The 26,416-nt window shown below is 41.8% G+C and overlaps 1 protein-coding gene across 5 annotated transcripts in view; it reads left to right on the forward strand.

Moving 5' to 3' along the window:
- The window catches only part of Dcbld2 (discoidin, CUB and LCCL domain containing 2), a 61,211-nt gene that overhangs the window by 27,501 nt on the left and 7,294 nt on the right, over positions 1-26,416 (forward strand). For 2 of the 5 annotated variants that reach the window (NM_028523.3, XM_011246022.2), the window contains 10 exons: positions 9,306-9,357; positions 12,417-12,489; positions 12,781-12,914; positions 13,764-13,804; positions 14,689-14,904; positions 15,626-15,750; positions 19,091-19,241; positions 20,042-20,122; positions 20,248-20,373; positions 24,920-25,013. In NM_028523.3, coding sequence (NP_082799.2) covers positions 9,306-9,357; positions 12,417-12,489; positions 12,781-12,914; positions 13,764-13,804; positions 14,689-14,904; positions 15,626-15,750; positions 19,091-19,241; positions 20,042-20,122; positions 20,248-20,373; positions 24,920-25,013 — 1,093 coding nt within the window. Of the gene's footprint in view, positions 1-9,305; positions 9,358-12,416; positions 12,490-12,780; positions 12,915-13,763; positions 13,805-14,688; positions 14,905-15,625; positions 15,751-19,090; positions 19,242-20,041; positions 20,123-20,247; positions 20,374-24,919; positions 25,014-26,416 lie in introns of those variants that run through there. The other 3 variants (NM_001356484.1, XM_006522624.2, XM_030249295.1) reach the window with 3 other exon arrangements.

A 26,416-nucleotide genomic window follows, 5' to 3' on the forward strand; every position in this document is an offset into this window, starting at 1 on the left:
ATCAGGGTTGGTAATAAATGCAACTATTTTCAAGAGTAAATTTCAATTCAAAAACATCATTTAGAGCTGGAGAGATGGTTCAGCAGCTAAGAGTACTTGTTATTCTTCCAAAGGACCCCAGGGTCATTCCCAACCCTTACACAGTGGTTGATAAGTGTTGCTAACGTCAGTTCTAGGTGACCTACCACTCTCATCTGACATGTGAGGGTGCCAGGCATACATGGGGTGCACATACATACATGCAGGAAAAGCATACACATAAAATTCTGTTTAAAACAGCATTCAATTGGACTTGAAAAATAAAATCAATTCTATAAATGTGTGATCTAAATTTCTGCTTTCGAATCACGTCAACCCTGGCCAACTTCTAAAAGTATTTTCAATAGTGGTTCTAGAACTTTTGTTACATAGCAGTGAGCTTACATCATACATTGCAAGTTTCAGGCTGGAGAGATAGCTCAGTGGTTAAGAGAACTGACTGCTCTTCCAGAGGTCCTGAGTTCAATTCCCAGCAACCACATGGTGGCTCACAACCATCTGTAATGGGATCTGATGCCCTCTTCTGATATGTCTGAAGATAGCAATGATGTACTCATATACATAAAATAAATTTTAAAAAAATTTTTAAGAAGGTATATAAAAAGAAAGGAGAAAAAGAAAGAGAGAAAGGAAGAGAGAAAGAAAGAAAGAAAGAAAGAAAGAAAGAAAGAAAGAAAGAAAGAAAGTTAGTTAGTTTGTTTCAAATTCCTCAAGGCAGTGTTCCTCTGTATGTTCCATAACTGGTGTGTAGGTAGGTGTGTACACACAGGATTGGAAAATTACAATTTAGACACATTTTAGAGAGGTTTGAATCAAAATGTTAAAGGTAATACTACATTATTTTGGGTCTCGCCAACCCAGAATTTTGGAGTAGGGAGCCTAAACATGCCTTTATTGTTTTGGAGGAAAGTAGTAAATAGTTTATGTGACACAGAACGGTCAGTATGGATCCGCATTCTCTTCCTAGCGTGAGCTCTCATAGGTGTTCTACCCTAGAGTGTGCTGACACTGAACGTAAGACTTCTGAACAGCTGAGCCTGAAAACACCCCATTGGCGGGTCGTGGTTGCAGGATGTTGAAGTGTTTTTAGAATCAACACCAATGTCATAAAGGTTTTCTGATTGTTTCTTTCTTTTAACTACATATTTTGTGATTTTTTTCCCATTACTTCAGTCTTACATCAGAGTGTAAAATATTGTGACACATAGGGCAGAATAAATAGATAGATAGATAGATAGATAGATAGATAGATAGATAGATAGATAGATAGATAGATAGAGATATATATTTTTATAATAGAGTTTTAGTTTCTGTTGCTGGTTACTTTTTCTTCCATGTGGAGTGTTTTTGCTTTTGACACTAGGGTATGAATTTTTCAGACTGTTTGTTGCCTTGACTGCACAGTGGTGACACAAGATCAGTTTTATGTCAGGGTCTGCTTTTAGTCAGGTTTCTGTTTGTATTTGCCATGCTGCGGTTTTAGTTTTTGTAATTGTCGTGTCCTACACACGTTTTAAAACTCAGAATGTAGTGAAGCTGTTAGTGAAGCTTCCATTTATATTCCTATCTCCAGATGTGCCCTTGTTTATAGGCAGATGAAAAAGGAACCCACACAGTCGTGTGTGGGTAATATAAATAGCATACCAGAAAACTGTATTTTAGTGTTAATTTAGGCAACAAGCGTATTGATTTGCAGTTTCACCACATTTGCAGAGAGGACGAATCTTAAACAAAATTTAAAATAGAATGAATCTGTTGAAATGGTGGGCCAAAAGAGGCATTTCAGCCCATGGGATGAAAACATACAAACAACCTGAAGTGTGCCATCCTGGCTCTGTTTTTGTTTTGTTTGGGTTTTGTTTTTATGTTTGTTTTGTTTTGGGGGAGGGGACAAGATTTCTCTGTGCAGTCCTGGCCATCCAGGAACTCATTCTGTAGACCACGCTGGCCTCAAACTTGTAGATCCTCCTGCCTCTGCCTCCAGAGTGCTGGGATTAAAGGCGTGCGCCACCACCGCCTCGTGACCATCCTGTCTCTAGTGTTTTCTGTGTTGTTGGGGATTCTGATAACTTAGAAACTCTGTGAAAGAACCACATAGGTATTTCACTGAGTTAAGGCAAACAGTCACTGGTGACTAGTGACACTAGTTCCTAGTGTCCTAGATGCTGTGTAGATGACAAAAGAAACATGGTGTTGAATGTATGTGGGAAGTTAGATGGGGGTGGGGGGGTGTCTCATTTGATGACATTAACTGTATGTGGCTTACAGCCTATCTAATTATACTGTTAACTACTTAGGCAGCTTAGCCAGTTCTTTACATCGTTGTTAAGAAATCTTACTCTTCATCACAGAAATGTGCCCAACCCCCTGTTATAGAGCTCTGCTTCCTCAGGTATCATTGTCTAAGAGAAGCCTAATACTTAATCTCTGCCTCTAAGTATTGATCAGAGAAATCATCTATATTCCACATCCTCTTGTTTCTAAACAAAGACATCTACATACCCTTAAGTAAAGTAATTAAAACAGTGCTGCTATGCCAGGGACTCCCTCAGGTTGTGGGGAGCTGGCCTTTTAAGGAATTTTAGAGGAAATGAAAGAGTAGAGTTTGTAAGTGTATATGTAGGGTTTTTTTCCCCTGTTTTCTCAGTTCTAGTAAGTAAATATTGTCACCTACGAACAGTACTTGATGTTTTGTTACATTTAGGTTTTATTCCTGTAGAAAGAAATGATTATAGTTGTACAAAATATTACATACCACATGTGTATGTTTTATATAATATAGTGTAAACTGTTATATAATGGTTCCTAATGCTACTGGGAGTTTTTGCAGTTCAATCAAGAACAGACTAAAGTATGACTTAGGGAAAGTCTAAATTAAAATAGTCATAATTACGCTATGTCAGAAAAAGTTAGTTAGGGTTGTCAATCAAAATAGCCTATTCTAAGAGAGAAACTAATGTGTTCTATGTTAAATGATTTGCTGGCATAAAAAAGTTATATGTACAGTGTTATATATGGGTCAGCCAAAGGTTTTAAAGTATGTGTAAATACATGTTCATAGAGCACTTGCAAAGTTCTCTATAAATTATATTTAAATTTATTTTTTAATTGTATAAAAATTGTTGCAATATTGTGTGCAATGGTGTTAAATTTCAAGTTGCTGTAGAAAAATAGGATGGTCTCTACCAAAATATAGCTGAGTCTGGCCCTTCAGGGTTAGAGGGTGGATGGGGCTTTGGGTGGGACTTAAGATTGCACTCCCTCTGGGTTAGACTCTATTGCGACAGCTAGTGTAGTGCTGCCTCTGGGGGTGCTGGTTTCTCCTTGAGCTGCACAGAAGAGCAAGAGTGAAGGGCCCTGAAGAGAAGTAACATGCTGTATAATAATGTGTGTGCACATGTTCGTGTGCGTATGTGTGTGTGCGCGTGCGCGCAGTCTTGTACATATGTATTTGACTAGCAGTTATAGAAAAGCCCCGTGCAGAAGCTCTTAGCTAAGCATGTGATTATTATTACTATACTCTGTCTGCATATCTAGTAGAGCACTGATGTTCTGGCAGTTCAGAGTAACCAAGTAGATTCCACATCAATATTTATTATTTCAATATTAAATACTTTACATATTGAGCTGGTCTTTTAAGTTATTCAGTCCAAAGATCTTGCCATTATTTCTAAACTTCCTAATCATCTGCCATTCCTTGAGGTATATGAAAATCTGATTACATGTCCGCAGCTCCACTCTTAGCCACTGCAGTTGAAGTTACTGTCAGCGTTGACCTCAATTACGATAATGGATTTCTTTCTGACCTTTGTTTCTACCCTTCTCTTTGACTCTGCTTTTAATATAGTAGTAGTGTGATCTTATTAAGATGAAATTCCCATCTTATTCTGCCAAGTGCCCTTGCCTCCAGGACCCTATAGGATTCAATTGCCTATTGCTCTTTTCACTTTGTTTCACCGTGGCTTCATAGGTAGTGAGCATGCACCTTCACCTTTGATTTTTTGTACCTACCTTCAGCTCCACATACCCCAAACCTCATCACCCAGTTAAAGTTTTAATCAGATGTTGCCTTTGCAGTAAAGTTCATACTGGACATACCTCTTAAAAGTTAAGTATTGAGCTTTCCCTGACTTCTTCTTTTTAAAAATTGGTTATTTTATTATTTACATTTCAAATGTTATTCCCCTTTCCTGTTTCTCTCCTGCAAACCCCCTATCACATCCTCCTCCCCTGTGCTTCTATGGGGGAGCTTCCCCTGCCCACCCACTCCTGCCTCAGTGCCTTTGCATCCCCCTTCATAGGACCAAGGGCTTGTGGTTGGTAGTTTAGTCCCTGGGAGCTCTGGGGGGGGGGGGGAGCCTGGTTCATTGATACTGTTCTCCCTATGGGGTTACAAACCCCTTCAGCTCCTTCAGTCTTTCCCCTAAACCTCCTTTGGGGTCCCCATACTCAGTCCAATGGTTAGCTGTGAGCATCCTCATCTGTATTGGTCAGGCTCTGGCAGAGCCTCTTAGGGAACAGCCATACCAGGCTCCTGTCAGCAAGCACTTCTTGGCATCAGACTGGGTTTGGTGTCTGCTGATGAGATGGATCCCTAGGTGAGACAGTCTCTGGATGGTCTTCCCTTTCGTCTCTGCTCCACTCTTTGTCCCTGCATTTCCTTTAAACAGGGGCAATTCTGCGTTAATATTTTTGAGATGGGTGGGTGGTCCCATCCCTCAACCAGGGGTGCCATGCCTAACCACTGGATATGGTCTCTACAGGTTTTCTCCCCTTTCTTGGGTATTTCAGATACTGTCATTCCCACTGGTCCTGGGAGCTTCTTGCTTTCCTGGCATCTGGGACTTTCTAATGGCTACTCCCAGTTCCCCACTCTGTACTGCTACACTCCTCTGTTCAATTTCCTGACCCTCTGTACTTCTCTCCCACCCCGTGTCTCCTCCCACACCTGATTATGCTCCCTTCTTCCCTCCCCTCCTCCCTCCCAGGTGCCTCCCTCTCTCTACTTCCTGTGACTTCTTACTGCTTTTGTTTGTCTAAAGTGTGTATATCACTTTCAGCTCTATGATATATCCATTTTTGTAATAATATATTCTCCTACTCTCTCCCGCTTGGAGGCATACTCTCCATATGCACATATCTTTGTCTGACTGGACATTTCGCTAATACCTATTGTATTTATATAGCTGATGTTTGCTGGGAAATAACTGTATGCATTGCCCACTGTGGCTCTTTATTGTGCCAATGCTATCCAGCCATAACGATGTGATATATATTAAAGTAAAATGGCTATTAATTCTTATAATACCACTTTATTTTTAATTTTTATGACAACTTTATAAAGATGAAATTCCTATACAGGTTGGCCGTCATGCTCAGAGTATGTAATTTATTTTTCAGAGTTTTCAGGTTCTTGTCATCCTCACCACAGTTTGAGAACGTCTTAAAATTCTTTCCAACATCTTCAAAACAGCCCACAATTAGTCTTAGTCGGTCTCCATTCATCACACTGAACTCACTCCACCCTCATTACCACTCCTGCTTGTCTCTAGCTACACTCGTTCTGGATGCTTCATCAAGGATAATGTGGGGTACCGTGACTGGTGGCTTTCACTACTTGGCTTTGCCAAGTTCTTTTGGGTTGTAACCAGTGCTATGTTGGTTTTGCAGCCAAACTATATTCCATTGGCTAGATATGCATTTGTCTTTTTAATGATACATTTTAATACTTTTGGATATTGCTTCTAGAGTCTTTTTGTTTGTTTGTTTTTGTTTTTCGAGACAGGGTTTCTCTGTATAGCCCTGGCTGTCCTGGAACTCACTTTGTAGACCAGACTGGCCTTGAACTCAGAAATCCACCTGCCTCTGCCTCCCGAGTGCTGGGATTAAAGCTGCTTCTAGATTCTTAACAGATGTATGGTTTGCAAGAATAATTTGGTGTGCCAGTGTCTTAGTTGTTCTTCTGTTACTGTGATAAAACACCAATGCGGACATAACTTATAGATTAAGAATATATTTGAGCTTATGATTCCAGAGAGCTAGAGTTCATAACGATGGGGACTGCTTGGTGGTGAGGCAGAGAGCTCAAAGCTCACATCTGAACCCCAGGCATGCAGGAAACAGATTAACCTGGAAGTAGGTAAGGCTGTTTAATCTCAAACCCATCTACAGTGACATACTTCCTCCAGGGAGTTACACTACCTAAATCTTCCTGAACATCTTCACCACTTGGGGACCAAGTGTTCAAATGCCAGAGACTATGGGGACAATCTCACTCAATCCCTGTTACCAGCTTTCTCCTTAATATTATCCTCTGAAGCATAGAAGTCTCTCATTATCACTTCAGGTTATTTGAGTTGGGTTGCTGTAGTTCCCATCATTTTTAAGGTATCAATTCTTAATCCAAAGTCAAGATTTACTCCTGTATTATTTGAAAGGTCTGCAGTTTTAGTTCTTAAATTTAGGTCACTTTGAGTTAGTATTTGTGTATCTAAGGTAGGTAACTAGTTCTTTTGAGAATGAATATGTCATTATACACGGATGTCATGTTGTCCTAGCATTATTAAAAAGACTGACACACCAACATTCTCTTCCATTGCATTATCCAAATACAGTTGTCAAAATTTACTTGGTTATAAATTTGAAGGTTTAACTCTATTCCAATTTATCACAATAACTTCCTCTGCATTGCTGTCAGAGCCTGTAAGGGCAGATATATTCTTTTTAACTATATTCACCTTGCCCCGGCTATGTTCTTATTCATTGAGAGCTTCATAATAACAGTTTTCTGGAAAGCTAGTTCCTTGGGAAAAGCTTTCAGGAAAGGCATATAACTTCTTAAATCCTTAATTTCGTGGCTTTTATTTGCCTTCCTGGAGCTGTAAATGTCAGAGTTCGTACTCATGGTTTTCCCTTCCTGTCTTCTGTCTTTTGGCTCTCCGAGTTGTCCACTTTGAATTCTTACTTTCCTCTTCAGGAACTCTGGGCAGCCCCAGTGGAATTTGAGAGCCAGGTAATTATTTGCACATTAGCATGGCTTGGTGTGTGGCTTTAGCCCTGCATGGACCTAGTGCTGAAGCACCATTGTGCGTGTGGTCTAAAGGTAACCGAGGCCGCGGGCAGCTAGAACACAGGTACTGTTCATGGCAGGCTTTTACTTTCAGAAGCTAAGCTTCTCACCTTAGAGGTTTGAAATTCTGTTGCTAGATCAAGAAAGAAGAAAATGATTATTGTTGATGCTGTGCAAAGGTGGATAGGCAAACCATCCCATTTACCCTTCCCGTGAACTATCATGGTAACAGTGAGCCCTGTAGATAACTCCTAACACACAGACTTAACTTGATCGTTCAGCTAACAGTGGTGCACACATATCGATCTCTACAAGTTGCTCTGAAAACACTGCATTCCTATCTGTTTAACACTACACCCAGGGTCTTATAAGACATACTTCAGTTGAGTAGTGAACATATTCTTTTAGAGTAACTACCTGAAATGATGGATTATCTGGGCGTGGCACTGAGACTGTTAATGCGACATTTATGTACTGACTGTGAGGTAGAATAGCATCTATCTCAGCTGGGGTTTTACTGCTCTGACAGAACACTTTGACCAAAGTCAAGTTGGGGAGGAAATGGTTTATTTAATCTCATAGCTTGTAGTCCCTCATCCTGGGAATTCAAAGGCAGGGACTGAAGAAGGGGGCATGAAGACTGCTTGCTGGCTTGCTAATCCTTTCTTACAGACCAGGGGATGACCTGCACAGGAATAGTACCACTCATACCACCCACAGTGGGCAGGGCCTCTCTCATCAGTCATTAATCCAGACAGTACCCTTCAGACTTGCCCGTGTATCACTTTTCTCAGTTAAAGATATTCCCTCTTCCCAGATATTTCTAGGTTTGTGTCAAGTTGGCAAAGTTAACCAACACTGACTGCTCATAACAAGATCTGTTATTGCCTTCCAGTCAGTCTCCTTCCAGGTTTTCACCCTTAGGTTTAGTAAATGAGTGGATGTAGCCAAACAAGCCAACAAACAGAAACTTTAGTTCTTCCAGATATTCCATGATAAATGTTCATTGAAAGTCCCCTGTATACTCAAACACAGTAATTCCTAATTTTTGTAATTCAGAAAAGGGAAAACACAGTTCTACCCTTTGTCTAAGGATGAGATATTACAATAATGCCTGTAACTTTACAGACCTGTCAGCAAGTTAGTCTTTTTATCACACATATTATGCTGGGAGCATGCATGTGTTGGTTAAGTCAAATAGAATGGAAGTGTTGTTTGTGGCTAAAGGGATTTCATATGTAAAGGGCTAGGCAGCTCTTTTGACAGTAAATTTGAAATATTAGTAGTCAGTTAGGCTTTGGGAGGAGACGGGGCAGCAATAGAAAAGCTTTTCAGAAGAGTGTGTGCCCAGGAATGCAGGAGAGTGTGTGCCCAGGAATGCAGGAGAGTGTGTGCCCAGGGATGCAGGAGAGTGTGTGCCCAGGGATGCAGGAGAGTGTGTGCCCAGGAATGCAGGAGAGTGTGTGCCCAGGGATGCAGGAGAGAGCCAAGTAACCAGGAGCTGAAGTGAAGATGAGGTTGACAGTGAAGTAAGGTCAACCCTGCATCCTGCTGTGGGCTGCAATCTGGGCTGTGTATTCTATCCTAACAGAAGGAAGGGAAGATACCTAATGTTTTTAAGTAAAAGCTACTTTTTTATGTGCCTTGGACTGGGTCTTTAATTAGAGGTGTGTTCGCTTTTATTCATATTAATTGTTGAAGTTACAGTTCCTTTATAGCGCTGAAACTTGAATGTGCTTAGTGATTGCATGGAGCCTTGGTTGCGACAGAAGGCTTGCTTTCTTTAGAGTTACCAGAAGATGTCGCTGCCGCTGCTTCCACCTGTGCACATTTGGAGTTAAAATTGGAGCCGTGGGGTTAACTTACCTCTTTTGTATTTTATCATTGTTTCTGTTTCTCTTTATTAATAGCATAGGTCATTTTTAGTCATAATAACTAATAAATGTTTTTCTCTCTGACTTGAGGGTTGTATTTTATGGAAACCACTGAAGAATATATAAACTCTACTTCTCTATGACTACATGTGATCTCTGAATTCAGGAGGTAATATAGTAAAAAGCTGTATTAAGGAAACAGTTTCAGAAATGAAGATACATAAAATGAGAGAAACTGATTAACAAAAGTTTGTAAAGTTATAGGTAGTAACATTTTAAAATTTAGATGAATACAATTTGAGATTATTTTACATCTTTTCTAGATTTAATCACTTGTTTGGATACTGTATCTAATTTTTTGGAACCAGAGTTCAGGTATGTACTTGTGTGTGTGTGTGTTTGTGTCTGTCTGTCTGTATGTATGTATGTATGTATGTGCTCCAGCACACCTCTTCATTCTCATTCTTTTATACTGCATGGTAGTGTGTAAAGCGTGATACATTGGTTAAAACTCCAGTCAAACTGTACTTAAAGTCATCCAGTTGCCATGTTTAAATTTTACTTCGGAGATTACATCTCCAAAACAAAAGCATAATTTTTATTTTGATTATGGATTTTATGGAAATGTGTATAGTTCAGGGTCTCACTGTGTGGCCTAGAACTAGAGATCCTCCCACCTCTGTGTCCCAGGAGCTGGGGTTCTAGGGAAAGTCTGCTCTGAAGGTAAAAGGCTCAGTCTCGTAAAGCTGGCAAGGCTGCTCCTAAATAGCGGAACTAGTCTTTCTAAATTTTATCTTAATAGTATTTATTCTTTAAAGGTCTCCTACATTTATAAAATATATATTGGTAATAGCCATCCACCACTACCTCCCCTCATGCATGGGTGGCCATCACTGGGGCACAAGCAGTATGCCAGTGGCCAAACCCTCAAGGTGAGTAACTCTCTCTCAGCCACCATCACTTGTTCTTCAGATAGAGCTTGGGGCTCATAGTCTTTATTTTTCTTTTCAGATAGATACATAGATGATCGGTAGGTAGGTAGGTAGGTAGATAGATAAATAGATAGATAGATAGATAGATAGATAGATAGATAGATAGATAGATACATAGATGATCGGTAGGTAGGTAGGTAGGTAGGTAGGTAGATAGATAGATAGATAGATAGATAGATAGATACACAGACAGACAGACAGATACACAGATAGACAGATAAATGGCATAGGCTATAAGAACATTCTTAGTTCTTAGTGTTCTTACTTAGCACCTCCAGCAATATCTGCTTTATGCCTTTGTTTTGTGCTTAGATAAGAACTGACTTCTTGATCTCCCATTTCTAATCCTTTGTATTTGGGGGGAGTGTCAAGACAGGTTTCTCTGTGTAGTCCTGGCTGGCCTGGAACTCACTTTGTATACCCAGCTGGCCCCAAACTCAACAATCCACCTGTCTCTACCTCCTAAGTGCCAGCATTAAAGGCGTGCACCACCACACCGGGCCCTTATTTCTAATCTTTGTTGACTTTCTTCTGTTAGTCATACCTCTGGCATTTGATTTTCTTAAATTCAATCCTGGTTTTCCTACTTAAAACTCTTTGAAACTCTTTTGTGTGTGTGTGTGTGTGTGTGTGTGTGTGTGTGTGTGTGTGTGTGTGTGTGTTTAGCTGTGCATATTGCCAACCCAGTTTCCAGTGTTTTTGACAGGTAACCCTTGGGTCTTCCCCGCAGTCTTGTCACTATGCAGTGTTTAAGCTTCTCCCAAGACAGTTTGCATAGTTACTGTATCCCTCACTGCTTAGCAGAATGCCCTCATCTTTTCAATGCCCTTCTCGGTAATTTCTGCCATGATGGTATTCCCCCAAAGACTGGGACAGTAGAGCTGTTCAGTCTCCCAGACCTTACAAAAAAACCATTTAGCACACTCCTATAATCCCAGTGCAGAAGAGGTAAAGACAGAAGGAACCTTGGAGCCCAGAGCCAGCCAGCCTAGCCTAGTTGATGAGTTTGTCTTTCTTTCTTTATTTATTATGCATACAGTGTTCTGCCTGCAAATGTGCCTGCCAGAGGAGGGCACCAGATCTCATTGTAGATGCTCATGAGCCACCATATGGTTGCTGGAAATTGAATTTAGGACCTCAAGAAGAGCAGCTAGTTATCTTAACCTCTGAGCCATCTCTCCAACCCCAAGTTTGAATTCTAGGTTCAGGGTAAGAACCTTTCTCCAAAAAATAAGGTGAAGAAATACTGAAGAATGTACCTGGCATTGATTCCATCCTCTACACACAAATGAACATGTATTCATGCACACACAGACATGTGTGCACATAGAAGATTGTTATTTCTGTGGGAAACATGCTACCTTCATTGTTGTTACAGTGTATTCTGGGCAACATGGCGGAAGGGTCAGCTGGGCTCCCTCTGGTTCCCAGCACTGTCATCACCACCCACATCTGAGCTCTCGTCACCCTCTCGTGAGCTTCCCTCTCATTTTCTCTTTCTTTCCTAGAAGCCAGAATAAGCTCTCTAAAAAGCTCCTCACCTGGTTAAGCCTATAAGCTGCTCTGATCCTTCACTGGCTTCCTCTGTTTACCTAGAAGTGTATCCCCTACATCTGTAGTAGAAGACCCACATGGCTTCTGCGGGGTCTGGATCCTGCCCCTCTAACCTTCCTGTATTCGCTGTACTTTTTCAGGAGCACGCCAGACCCTCTGTCTGGGGCCATGCTCTTTCTAGCTTCCAGTGTGCATATCCCATCACGGACTTACCTCAGTGAGACCCACTAGCTCAAATAAGCTGTGTCAAGCTGTATGTAAGAGGAGCCCAACTTTGTGACTCCTGTGCACAGTTCTTTTACTTTCCTTGTTTATAAGATGGGAGTAATAATAATAAAAGTACCTCCTATGTGGGATTCTGAAACACTTGGGGTTCTGCCCCATACATAGCATGTTTGATAAATGTATGTGTTTTGTTAAATAGTAATTCTCACAGTTATTTCAAAATCCATCTTCTCCACCCCAAATATCTGTATGAGTACTGGCTAAGTGTTTTCTTCTGCAACTTGAATATGGACTTAGGTGACAGGGCTGTATTTATTTAATTAGCATTCAGAAGTCACAGGCCTCATCAGATAACATGGCAGACATTCATATAAACCTGTGAGCCATGGTAACTAGGTCTGACAGTAGAAAGACGTCTACTACTCATGGTGAAGTAAAATAAGGAATTGTAGATTTTTTGAAAATATTTTCTGTCTGTCTGTTCAATATGTGTGGGTGGAAGAAGTCTATATGGGCTATTTAACAAGACATGGCCGCATTTCATGCTGAGGCTGTGCTGTGTATGCTGAATGGACGCATGCAGGAAGTGCATGTGGTCTTTCTTTGGCATTTTCCCTGCAGAAAGTGAGCATTCTGTAATCTTTCACTTGTTTTCATTCTCAGTAAGTACTGCCCAGCTGGCTGTCTTTTGCCTTTTGCTGAAATATCTGGAACAATTCCTCATGGATACAGAGATGTAAGTTGAATACAGACGGACTTCGCTGCTGTGGATACTGTTATTTTAAACTCAGAAACGCTTAGGATGCCACCTGGTTGTCCCAAGATGAATATGACTTCTGTGTCTCTGTTTTTTCATATATGTCTGACATCTTTATAGTAAAACTAACTCATGCTAAGAATGTGTTTTGTTACAGTAACCTATGTTTCTGAGATCAGAATATGTTTTGAGAAAGAATAAGTATCTTGCTTATGAATAATCTGGAAAAGTTTTCATTTTGTTATTTTGTTTGTTGTTTGCTTTTTCAAGTCTTCACCATTGTGTATGGCTGGAATCCATGCAGGAGTAGTGTCAAACGTGCTGGGTGGCCAAATCAGCATTGTGATTAGCAAAGGGACCCCATATTATGAAAGCTCTTTGGCCAACAATGTCACTTCCACGGTGTAAGTGCAAATACTCTTTGTAGTAAGCATGCTGCTTTCTTTTATGTAATTATCTGTACATCCTTTCATTCTTTTCTGTGTTCTGCCCTCTAGAGAGAGTTTGGGGTATGTGCCATTTTCTTTCATATGTAAAAAAGTATATATTTTTCAGCATTTTAAGAGTTGACAGTAGGTTATGTGCCAATATTGTACCATCTTATATAAAATATGTGGACATTTGCTGATTTCATATCTGTCAGGGAATATGGGAAGTCCTGGGACTGGGACCCATAGATATCAAGGAACAGCTGCATGAGTGTGTAGGTTTCTGGTGGAATCCAAGATGGGTGTGGCGGTGCGTGCTTGCAATCCCCATGCCTAGGCCATAGAAGCAAGAGGATGGGGGGAGTTCACAGTCGAGTTAAGCTAATTAGTGATTTCAATGTCAGGGAAGGCTGTGAGAGATACTGCCTCAAACAAAATTAAAAAATACTTTGCATCTCTCTTCTGACTGTTTGAACATCATGTTAAGGGCAGGGCGTAACTGAACACCCTCCAGGTCTCCTGGAGTCTTAAGTGTTCTTGGGTCCCCAGGCAAGGGAGTTCTTCTCTTGTCTGACCCTTCCTCCTTCTCAGCTCACTCACAGACAGGCTCATTTTCTCCAAGGGAAATGCAGTAGCCAGCTCTGGTGTGTTTACCAGGAGACTTGAGTCTCACCTCGTTCTCTGAAAACACACGTCTTCATGTTCTTTCACAGCAGGAAAAGAGAAAAAAAAAGTTTTATAGGCCTATTTCATGAAAAGTTCACACACAATTGTGCAAATGTCCTTGTAACCTTTAAGGCTTATTTCTTCTTTTCTCTCTTTCAGGGGATACTTATCTGCAAGTCTGTTTACATTTAAGACAAGTGGTAAGCCTTCCAAGGACTTAAGCCATCATCTTTGCATAATAACTAATGCTGTATGGAGTGCAACCAGGCACCTAGTGACTGCCAAATTGCTTGTTCTTTCTCATATGCTTTTGAGAACGCCATGAGTAAAATAGAGCCCTAATTATGTAAAGAACAGGCTAAATTGGAAGTTCACTATTCACTGGGGAATTATAAGCAAGTACTGGATCCCTTTACGAATTTGATTTGAACTTATCTGAAGAAAGAGTTCATTGCACTGGTCTGATGCTTGAAGTCAGACAGGGATGGCTTTACAGAGGATAAAGCAAACCCTACAGAAGGCCAAGGGGAGGTTGCCCTCCAACCTCTGGGTCCCCAGAGACAGGATAGTGTATCTCCATAGACTAACAGCTAATGCTTGTAAATATGTCTAGTTGACGACCTTCAAATCCATGGCTTTCATACCTACAGATTGGAAAGATTCAGAGGAAATCCTGTTTCTGTGCTGTGTAGCCTTTTTTTCAATGTTGTTTCCCCCCAAAAATATGGTGTTACAACTGTGTGTATATATCACATATATATTTCCTTTGGCATTGTAAGTATCCCAGAGATGACCTGGTGTTAACAGAGAGCATGCTATGTGCCAGTGCTGTTCCAGTTTATATCAAAGATTGAAGCACTTGCAGGTCTTAGTGTCCACCAGGGAGTATGGGATGTCCTGGAAGTGGACCCTACAGACAACAAGAGACGGACTGCATGTTTGTAGGTTTCTGGTGGGACACAAAGGCAGGGTCCCAAGAAGCAGTTACTTAGTTGTTTGCAAATCAGAAGTTTGTAGCAAACACTGTTTTAGAGATTTCAAAGTTAACTCTAGGGAACCAAGTTGATTTTCCTCTCTCCTTCAGGTTGCTATGGGACTCTGGGGATGGAGTCTGGTGTGATTGCCGATCCCCAGATAACAGCATCGTCTGCACTGGAGTGGACTGACCACATGGGGCAGGAGAACAGCTGGACAGCGGAGAAGGCCAGGCTGAGAAAACCCGGGCCTCCCTGGGCTGCTTTTGCCACTGATGAGCATCAGTGGCTGCAGATAGACCTTAACAAGGAGAAGAAGATAACAGGTTAAGAGACACGGCTTTCTGCAGCACTGCACTGCACTGCACTGCAGCACTGAGTTTATTTGGAAACCCATGGCAGCTGAAATTTTCGGAAATTAGGTCACTGAAAATTATATAGCTTCAGTTTTCTTTGCGGGTATTAATGTTGCTTGGGTACTTTTTTTCAATTTGGCCAAAAGAAGAATTAGTATTTAATTTTTAATTGTTCTAGTTTAATGTGATCTTTTTAGGGTAGAGTTTCAGTAAAGTGATCTTTGAGTCTTGAAAAATCTTAGTTATTTAGAAATGTATAGTTAAGGAGAATGTATTTTAAATGCTATTAAGTACCTTGTATTCCACATGTACTGAGTATCAACTTAACTTAGGTAAACTTAGCAGTGACTTGAGATAATTTTGGTTTAGATACGTTTGTTAAAAGACTGACTTTTGCCTACCAGTCATCATGCTTAATGTCCATACCCAGGCAATCATTCCTAGTAATTGGAATGTAGCTTCTAATGGTGTGAATGCAGGCTGCAAAAGTACAATAGCCCTTTCCTTGCATGTGCCCGCAGTTCTTCCATCTCTCCAAGGGAGCAAAGCCAGGGCTTTAGCTGCTAATACAATGTAATTGTCCACAAAGATAGAAACAAGCCATAGAAATGCTTGCAGGGCGTATCAGGTGTGTCTAGCTGACTTTGGGAGCCTGAGGCTGCGCACTCATGAGAAGAACTCTATCCTGCAGGTATCGTAACCACTGGGTCTACCATGATAGAACACAGTTACTATGTGTCTGCCTACAGAGTCCTGTACAGTGACGATGGGCAGAGATGGACTGTGTACAGAGAACCTGGTGTGGACCAGGACAAGGTAAGGCGATCCTGTAATGTTAAATGCCATGTTGTCTCACTCTACTCTCTCCTGGTTGTTTTCGGTACTGCTTGCTACTGTCTTCCTAGTGTTTCTAAGCAGGCTTAGAAAATTGTCGGTGATTCTAGGTCTTTGTGATTGTATAATTAGAACTGGTTATAATTGTTATTGGATAATTATCCAAGTATTTTGGCTGCTAAAGTAAGAACTTCTAAATAGTTACCTTCAGTTCCTTGGTTTTTATAAAGCCTACCAAATAATGGAACCTTGACTTTGTTCTCAGATTTTGACTAAGCAAGAGGAAAGGGAGGTGGAATAAAAGGTGAAGTACACTAAAGATAGAAAGGCCATTGTAAGATCACCTCAGCCGTTTCTGTGCCAGGACAAATCTGGTCTTCCCACTGCAGAATTCCCATAGTTTCCAAGACACTTCAGCATTTTTGTTTTAGTGAAATCCTGTGGAGACACTGGAACTGGACAAGCAGGGACAACATGGGAGAATATTGGAAGTATGTCACTGGGGTGTTGTCCCATCCCCAGCTTCCTGCTCTACCCTTGAGAGAATCTCAAAATGAAGGCACCTCTGTCCCCAGGGAAGATGGGTGGTGCTGTGTGGAGTGGGGACTGACGGCTTCTTTCAGTGAGAAGCGCAGTACTTCCCAGACTTTCCCAGCCCGCTTCTTATTTCATAATCTATCTCATGGCGACCGCACAGTGACCCTGTTGCCCCTTCTTGTTCTTTCATTACATTTTTTTTCTTCTCCCCATGAAGTATCCTTGGAGGAGTTTGTTGTTTTGGTTTGGTTTAGTTTTTGTGGGGTTCTTTGTTTTGTTTTAGTTTGTCTTTCCATTGTTTTATTCTCCTGCAGTGTCCAACCTTTTAATTTCATCTAATGGATTTTTAATTCCAATACTGTATTTTTTTTTCTCTCCTTCATATTTACCTTGGGTTTTAAATTTTCTTCCATATATTTTTTCATAGGCATATGAGCACGGAGTGTGTTCATCTGGTAATTTTACCAAACACACACCTCAGTGCTAGCCATTATGCTATTGATTGCTTCTGGGTGTTTTTATTAGCATTATTAATCCTCTGTGTGTGTGTGTGTGTGTGTGTGTGTGTAAAGCTTTATTCTGGGATGCAGTTAAGCTACCAGGAAAACATTTCTTTATACGTATTGCTAACTTGACAGTCACCATTGAGACAGTGTCCCAAGTATTATGAAATTTACTCATGAGCTGATGATGGAGAGCGTTTTGAAGCCTGTGTTGTCATAAGCTTGTTCTACTTATCACAGGGTTCTTTTTCTGACTCTAAGTTGCTTCTGGCTGAGGACTTAGGGGAAGTTTCATACAGAGCCCAGTGGCCTTGCTGTAGTTCATCCATTCCTGCTGACACTCATTCTGTCCCTTTCCTGTCCTTACTCTGCTAAGCTCTACCCCAGAAATTCTAGGTTTCTGCTGACCTCATGGCTAGCAAGTTCTCTAGAGTGTGGGAAAGCCTTGCCCTGTGACCTGGAAATTCACCAGTCAGTACTGATAAGCAGAGTGTGTCTTGTTTGGGCCCCTACTCTGTAGTTCTGACCCTTTGCTGCCCGTTGCCCAGTGTCTTGAGAACTACTGCGTCCTGCCGTGCCCTTTCCCAGTTCTTCTGTTGTTCATGGCTGAGGTCCAGCTTCTCTCACTCAGTTACTGACAGAAGAGGAAGGCTCTGAACTTAATGAAATAGCACATATCTTCACACTTCAATCTGTCCATCTCTTCGCTTCTCGGGTAACTTGTATTTGTTTTGACATGTCTTCTAGGTCTCTGCATACCTACAGAGCCTGAGCCAGAAAGTATAACCAATCTCCTAAACTTCCATAATTTATTGCTTTCTAATACTACACCATGTTTGTATTCAGGGGAGAATGAGAGAGAATGTGTGTACTTTTTCAAAAATGTTTCCTAAGGATGTCTAACAACCTTCCCTGTGCATCAGATTCTCAGTGAATGTTGGCAGATGGACTAGAGCATTTCGTTAGGGTCACGTATAGCCAGCCCAGTGTGCACTGTGTACTTGAGGAAGACCTTGAACTTGTGATTCTGAAACTGACTTCATTACAGATGTGCTGCACCACACCCAGTTCTATGAGGAGATGGGAAGAGAACTTATGACTTTGTGCACATAAGCAAGCAGTCTGGCCTACATCCCCAGCCTTTGCCAACAGTTATGTCCTGAAATGTTGTTTCAGTCAGTTCCTGTTCACTGATAACAAAACTGTCAGCATTGGCCTTTAATCTATGTTAGAGCAGGAGCTAGGGAAAGTATGGAAGCTTACAGAAAGGGGGACTGTTGGAAGTATAGAGAGAACATTATAGAAACTAAAAGATCTTAATGTATCTTCCAGCATGTGTAATCTAGTTACAGGCAGATGGACCAGGAAGAAATAGCTGTCCTACTTGGGCATGACTTAGGAAGTCCAGTATGCACATGTTCTCGCTTTAGCTAGTGGAATGGATGTGGCTAATTTGGCACAAGGGGAAAACAAGGCCCTGCTTAACTCATTGAAGCCCTGCGATTAAGTCAGAAGTCACAGTCAGCTCAGCTCCTGCTGCTGGCCTCACACTGTCACTCTGTGGCCACTCTTTCTGTGCCCTGCCTTGAGGACCACTAATGGCAAATCCATGAAAGTACTGTATAAATAGGGCTGACTGAGGAGAAAACACATTTGCTTGAAAGGGTTGAGGTAATGAGATAATCACTTTTAATCATGTTTTCTACTTAAAGATTGTTTTTATAATGCATGTGTAGCTGTTGAGTTCCAGTCGTTAAATCAAACACAGAATAGCATTTCAGGGTTGTTGCTACTTGGGGTAAGCAGCAAGTCCTGACAACTGGGATTGTGGTGTGAGGAGTGCCGTAACACGGTTGGTCCAGCAGGTGGAGGTAGAGGCCTGGCCCATGAGCTGAGGCCTTTGTGTGATGGCTCTTTTTCACTTTAAATATAAACTTTAGATGATCGTTAGTTCCACAGGGATTGACGATGATAGTTTATTGATGCGATGAGCTGTGGCCCTGCAGTTGAAACGTTTCCCGTATTGCCAGGTTAGCTATCACTCCTGTCCAGTTCGTAAGCCATCCTAACAACATTTTTGTAGTTAGTGTTTCCCTCAGATAAGCTTCCAGGTAAAATGTGCAGTGTTTTAATAACTGCTTTTCCAAATGCTGATTGAGTTGTTTTCTGAGAAGTCTGTTCTGTCATCATTCTTTATCGATGTTGTTGAACATGCTTAGCTGGAGCAGTCTAGTTCTGGTCTCTTTTTGATGTAAAATACCAATTTTTGTTATTTTTTAAAGATATTTCAAGGAAACAAAGATTATCACAAGGATGTTCGTAATAACTTTTTGCCACCAATTATTGCACGTTTCATTAGAGTGAACCCTGTCCAGTGGCAACAGAAAATTGCCATGAAAGTGGAACTGCTCGGATGTCAGTTTACTCTCAAAGGTAAAGAGCCAGTGTGGCCAACAGTGGTCCCCACCATTGCCCTTTTAAATTTCCCACTTAACTGACACACAGTCATCACACACTTATGGTATACCGAGACATTTCAGTGTGTGTATGCGTATATAATGATCAGATCAGGTAATGATCATGTCAGGTAGATACAGTTTCTTTGTATTTGACACTTTTCAAAGTCCTCTCTCTAGTAGGAACTGCTCATTTGTTTCCCTGTTAAAATGTTGCCATCAGAATAGTTTCACAATGCAAATGAGACTCTCCAGTTCTGGTCTTGGAGACTTTTAAAATTAGGTTCTGTGTATTAAGATCCATGCATTGAGGGTTAGAGCAGCAACCTAAGCTTGAGTAACTTTTATTTTGAATTAACAAAAAACTGGAATAAATTCACCCAATATTTTATAATGTTTTAATGTTATTTCCTTATATTTCACAAAGCTATCATTGTGCCAGACATAGTTGGCTCTCCATACACACTCGTTAAATGAACTGAATATAGCATATATTAGGTTATAGCTATAGAATTGGATAGCCAATAATCTTCTAAGGTTACCTATGAATTAGTTAATTATTTAATTATTGAAAATCTGGAAAATCTTATAAAGCCTGAAAAATCTTAGTTTTCTTGCATTTAATGCAAAGTATAATTATCCATTGGATTCTGAGATTTAAAATTGTTCTGCAGAATTAAGCAATTTAGGAAATGTTGAACATTTAACATTGCTCTTTTTAAACTATAATTTTTTTTCAAAGCAAAATGTATAAGCATTTCTAACCCCCTTTTTAAGGTCGCCTTCCAAAGCTTACTCCACCTCCTCGGAACGGCAATAACCTCAGAAATACTACAGCTCGTCCCAAACTAGGTAAAGGTATGCCTGCTTTTAATGTGAGACTTTGACATGTCCTGTAACTATATTTAAAACATAAAACTGAACTTTCCTTAAGTTATTAATGTTTAAAAAATAAAAAAAGGTTTCTTCAAACTTTTTTCAAGGTCGTGCCCCTAAATTTACTCAAGTGCTCCAACCTCGAAGTAGGAATGAACTTCCTGTGCAGCCGGCGGAGACAACTACCACTCCTGATATAAAAAACACGACTGTAACTCCCAGTGTAACCAAAGGTAGGTAGATCAGGCACGGACTCTTCCCTGGTGGGGTTCTTGCTCTCAATTACGAGTTTCCAGCTCACTTACTTCATCTGTATTTTTCCAGCTCATCCAAAATAAATAAATATATAAACTTGTGTCTTTTATGGAAAAGCCTGTGGGAAGCTCAGTCTATTCTGATACAGGAAAGCCTGGTGCTTAGCTGTGTGGTCTGTGTCCTCTCGGCCTCCTCTTATGATCCCCAGCAGCTAAGCACGAGTCCCGAGCTCAGAAACTCAGCACTTCTAGAAATGATTAAACCACAGCAGCAAACAAGCTTTTTTACCCACATTATATATTAATTCACTAATGGGGAGAGCTGATAGAGGAGAGCGAAAAACATCTTTAAATTGTTTAAAACATTTAAAGTTTTAAAATGTACTTCAATTAACATTCTTGTTTTTTTTAAATACCCTCTGCTTCATATACATTTGTAATTTTCTGATTATTCATTCAGACATTAGAGTTACTTCTAAATTGCATTACAGTGATAAATACAGTGTTACATTGTACAAATCACTGTCCTTTTTGCTTGTTGAAAAGAAAACTTTCAGTTAAATTCAGAAAATAAAATGTCAGTGTCACAGGAGAATTAGCAAGCAGGGCTAACATGGGAAAAAAATGCTCATTTTCAGCAAAGTATGGGAAAGAAAGCGTTACCAGGAAAACCCAGTGCCCATCTCAGTCAAAGAGAGAAGTTCTCTAGGACGGTTTTGTTGCAGGATGAGGAGGAGACGACAGGGCAGATAAGCTGGAAATGGTCAGAGCTGCAGAGTTGGGTGGAGAACAGGAAAGGAGAAAAGTTGGTAAACAGGGTGAGCGCTGTGTGGGAGAGAAGGGCCTCAAAAAATGAGAACCAGCATCCCCCAGGGGTGGGGGGGGCACATCGGATACCCTAAAAGAGAGAAGAAGGACGAGGAAAAGCATGCTTTACTGCCAGGCTGCTGCAGTGCAATGCGGGGTTGCGAGGCTACTGGACTGATGCTAGGCTCTTACGCCCCTGCACAAAAGGGTTGTACCAGGGATGCAGGATTAGAAATAAAGTAGATAGTTTATAAGGAAAAAACACTTCAGGAGTGGAAGTGGGCTTACTGAGCTAAAGGGGAGCTTCCAGACTCTTGGGCCACATTGTCCTTTTATAGGACGTCTAATTGCACCCACACTTCTGTTTGTATTTCACAGGCTTTGCTCACACGTTCTCTACTTGCACATGAAATCCTGTGGGAAAAGCATCCAGTCCTCATATGGTCTGGCTTTCATCTTGATCTTTCCAGCCCCAGTCACTCTCCTGCCTCTAGAGGACGCTTCCTCCACAGTAGCTCCCCCTCCTCTATAATTTATTAATGACTTTGACTTTCTAAACGTTTATATAAATTGAGATAGTTTTCTCCAGCTTTGCAGACATGAGCCTCTTCCCTGTTCTTATCTTCCTCATGGTATAGAGGAGGCTAGAGAGAAACTGGAGAGCTCAAAGCAAGTACACCCCAGCTTTGGGGTGGTAGAAGGTAGCCCTCTACAGGTGTGTGTGTGTGTGTGTGTGTGTGTGTGTGTGTGTGTGTGTGCGCTTTCCAAGTCTAAGCTGAATTGTTTGTGTGTACACATGGAGACCAGAAGACAACGTCAGATGTGTTCCTCAGGCACCGTGTATCTTTTCTGTAAGATGGGATCTCGTTCTAGCCTGGAGCTTGCCAACCAAGCCATGTTAGCTGGCCATTGAGCCTCTAATTCTGCCTGTCTCTGTCTCCATCATACTGGGATGACCAAAGCATCCTAACACTCCCAACACTCATGGCTTGTGTGTGTGTGTGTGTGTGTGTGTGTGTGTGTGTGTGTGTGTGTGTGTGTTTAACATGGATTCTGGAGACTGAATTTAAGACCTCGTGTTTCAAAGGCAGCTACGTTACTAGCACCCGAGTCTAGGCAGTTGTCTTAATCCCGAATGTCTGAGATTAATCAATCTAGCCATAAAAGCCTATGTTGTTTCCTGCCACTGTAAAAAAAAAAAAAAAAAAAAAAAGAAAGAAAGAAAAAAAGAAAGAAGGAAAATGCATATTTGTTTCTGATTCTGAGTGCTTCCTGGCCTCAGTCATGATTTTATTTCTCCTCCCCCTCCTCCTCTTCTTCCTCTCCCTCCCCTACTTAATTTCATGGAGAAAATCCTGTCACAGTCAGATGTGTGATGGCACTCTGGCCCCCAGTGAGCTCCTGTGTTCTCTCCTAACGCTTTATAAACACTCCCACGTTCTCAAACACTTGACCAAGCGACTTTCACTCACTCTCAGCTTCTCCTCCACCTTTACAACGTGGAAACCATAAAGAGGAGAATCCCTTTGGGGAGCCTGCGACGCCCCTCTCCTCTGTCCCAGGCATTGGTAAAGGGAGTGGTGTGTGCTGCCCACGCTGAATCCCTCCCTCTAGCCTGGCACCCATGCATTTGCCCGATAGTATCTACCTGACGCTGTATCCACCCTCTCCCGGTCGCTCTCTTCTGTCATACACTGCTTCCTCTCTTGGATGCAGTTGTAGTAAAGGAGATGCTGTGGGTTAGGCAGCACAGCGCCTGCCTGTGAGCCCTCCGTGACTGTCAGCATTTTCTGCCCCTGTTCTGCTCACTGGCTCATTGTGGGGTAAAGAAAGGAATTACTATTCCAAGTAACTTGGAACAGACCGTTTTCAGTGCGATGAGATGTGGATAGACCGATAGGACTCAAGGTCTAACCCCAGCATGGCTTTCTGGGCTTGGCTGCACTGTTACCTGGCCATATCTGTAACTCTTGTCATGCTGTGGAAACGTCCTTCTCAGTTAGTAGCTTCTCTCATCTGTAAAAAGCACAGCGCAGCTCACGTTCCCCTTTCCTCACTGGATCCTCAGCGTCCTTCTGGTTTTTACTCTTCTACAGAAAGAGGAGTGAGCATCTTTAAAGATGTATCTTTCAATATCTTGATGTTTTCCCCAAATAAATTCTTGGTGTAGACTTGTAGCCTTTAATAGATTCTTGTACATACTGCCTCAAAATACCCATCAGAAATATATATTTATATTTATTTATAGTCCATCAGCAAACCTGTTTCTTGCTGTACTCTCAATTCTCCTTTCAAGTGACTGCCAGTGTGATTAGCAAGCGTAGCATCTTGTTTTCATTCTCCCTGACAGTTCTTTGCAGCTGAGGTAGACCTGTATTGTCTTGATGGGTTTCTAGGTGACAGTGGACTTGTTATAATATGCATTTTGGCCCGTGATGTCTTACAATATACACTTTACTACATATACATAAGATGCTTTCTAGTTTACCATTCGTCTTTTAAATTTTGGTGACTTCTGGTAATTTAAAGCATACTGCTTTTGCCAGGCAGTGGTGGCACATGCCTTTCATCCCAGCACTAGGAGATAGGTGTGTGGATCTCTGTGAGTTTGAGGCCAACTTGGGCTACAGCCTGAGCTGCACAAAGAAACCACCCTGTCTCAAAAAACCAAAACTGAACAAAACAAAACAGAACCCTACACTGCTGTTAAATGTGGGGCAATGGGCTATGCACAAACAGCCTGGTTTCCAGTCGAGCTGAGGTCATGAACTCTGGTGAAACCCAGTGGTGATAATTCACCTACATGGGACAGAAGGCCTTCCCTCATGTCTCCTGGACCCCTGGCTCCTGTCGAAGTTACTGCCCCCACAGCCAAGAGAAGCGTGTGGTTAGTAGTCACATACACAATGTCCCAAGCTTCTGACCTTCAGGCTAGACTCCTCTCAGTTACCTAGCAACAGCAAGATAACAAATCCACTATAAGAGGAGCTGCTTGGCCCCACCTCATTCTCTCCCTCTTACTCTAGCCTTTCTTTTCTCTCTCTCCTTTTTCCCTTTCTCTCCTCTTGTCCATGGCCAGTCTCTCTCTCTCTCTCTCTTTCTACCTTCTCTCTTTCCCCCTGCCTTTCTACAAGAAAGCTCTAAAATCATAGACTGTGTCTGTTCATCAAGGCCTGGACTAAGGACTCTCTCCTGCATGGGAACCTCTCTCCCTCTGCCCTCTTCCCATATCTCTGGGGCCTGGTGCTGCCCTGGTGCTCCTATTTTGTTCTCAGCTCCTCTGCCATATCCAGCGTGGGATGCCAGAGACTGAGAACCTGGTACGGGGCTGCCCCTTGTCCAGCCCCCACCGGATGGGGTCAGTGGCTTCACACAGCCAGATGCCCACTCGGGGACGAGTGGAAAGCATCTGGCAGTCCTCCTGCGTCCTCCACGCCCAGAGCACAGGAGCTCTGGTGGGCCTTCTCCCTCATCCGTCTTCCCCTATACCCACAGCCCTGCAGTTAAACGTGTGCAGAGGTGGAGGTGGAATGAGCCAGCAGCATGCCGAGTGACCTGTCCACTAGTCTGTAAACACTTGTGTCTCCCAGTTGTGGCCAGCTTTGTTTCATAAATGATGTGTAAGATATTCTTGGAGATACAAAGTGTTGAGCTTTCGACTTCTCTGTCATGATGTCTGCTTCGCTCTTAATGTGGTCGTTCTGTTTCATGGCTTCAGATGTCGCACTGGCTGCCGTTCTGGTCCCTGTGCTGGTCATGGCCCTCACCACACTCATCCTCATTCTAGTGTGTGCTTGGCACTGGAGAAACAGGTCAGTACCCAGCTTGCTTACATGATTGACTGGGGGAGGGGTGCGGGGATAGGAAGCAAATTTCACCTGGAGAGTTACCAAACTAAAGGCCACTGATAGAATCATACAAATCTATCCTAACTAGAGGATACATAGCTTATGATCTGCTCATACTATCACAAGTGTGTCTTTCACAAAGGGCTCAAGCTGTTTGCCTGCTAGGATGGGCAGATCTCTAGCCACCAACATAACTACTGAGGTGCTGTCTGAGCTTGGGTCAGAAAGAGAAATGTAGGGTTTATTTTATAGATTAGAAAATTCTTGAGTGCTAAGCAGACTGATTATATTATCCGATGACTGGAAAGTGACAGGATTTACAAAGTATGGTCCTGGTGCCTAAAAGAGGAGGAAAGAGGCATCGGGATAAACTTGGAAACAGTCTAGTCAAACAGAAGTACCACAGCATGATTCTACAAGAGGGATGTGCTTGACAGCAATGTCAGCAGGACGCACGACTGTGACGGAAGCAGCAGCAGCCTGGAGTGATGTGAGGTTTCTGACTAGTAGCGATGCTGTGGGTTGAAAGAACATCAGAAGGGATGGGTTTGATGGAGAAAGAAGATGACGTATTTGTTCACTGTTCAATAAATAGTATATCTAAATATGTGGCTGCTCCTTTATGCCAACTGTTGGCCCATGTGCTAGACTCTAGCAGCTGGAAATCTGTCCATCCTAGCAGGCAAGATTGAGCACGTTGTAAAAGATACACTTGTGATAGTATAAGCAGATCATAAGCTATGTATATCCTTATTTATAAAGCAGAATCTTTCTTGGTAGCCTGTAAACGCTACCTTTAGTTAGGATAGATTTTCATGATTCTATCAGTGGTGGCCTTTAGTTTGGTAAGTGAGTGAATAGTAATTCTTGTTTGTTGTTTTTAATAGCATTTTTTTCTTTTTATTTGTTTATTGATTTTATGAGTGCTCTGCTGCATGTACACCTGCAGGCCAGAAGAGGGCATCAGATTCCTTTATAGATGGTGGTGAACCACTATGTGGGTACTAGGAATTGAACTCAGAACATCTGGAAGAGCAACTAGCACTCTTAACTGCTGAGCCATCTCTTTAGCCCTATAATATATTTTTTTATTAATTGAGGATTGCATAATTATATCTTGATCAAACTTGACCCAAACTCCTCTAGGATCCACCCCCCCCCCCAATTTCATACCCATCCAACGTTGTCTTTACTTGTTCAACCTATTGTTTATATGCTTGGGTGTGTGGTGTGTGGCCATCCAGTGGAGTCTGGTCTACCTACTGGGAGCCACACCCTTGAAGAAAAGTAATTATTCTCCCTCTTTAGGTAGCTATTAATTATCAGCAGCTCCTCAGATAGGGGTGGAATTTCATGAACACCTCCCC

This window comes from Mus musculus, chromosome 16, assembly GCF_000001635.26.
Source record: "Mus musculus strain C57BL/6J chromosome 16, GRCm38.p6 C57BL/6J".
NCBI classification, from domain to species: Eukaryota; Metazoa; Chordata; class Mammalia; order Rodentia; family Muridae; genus Mus; species Mus musculus.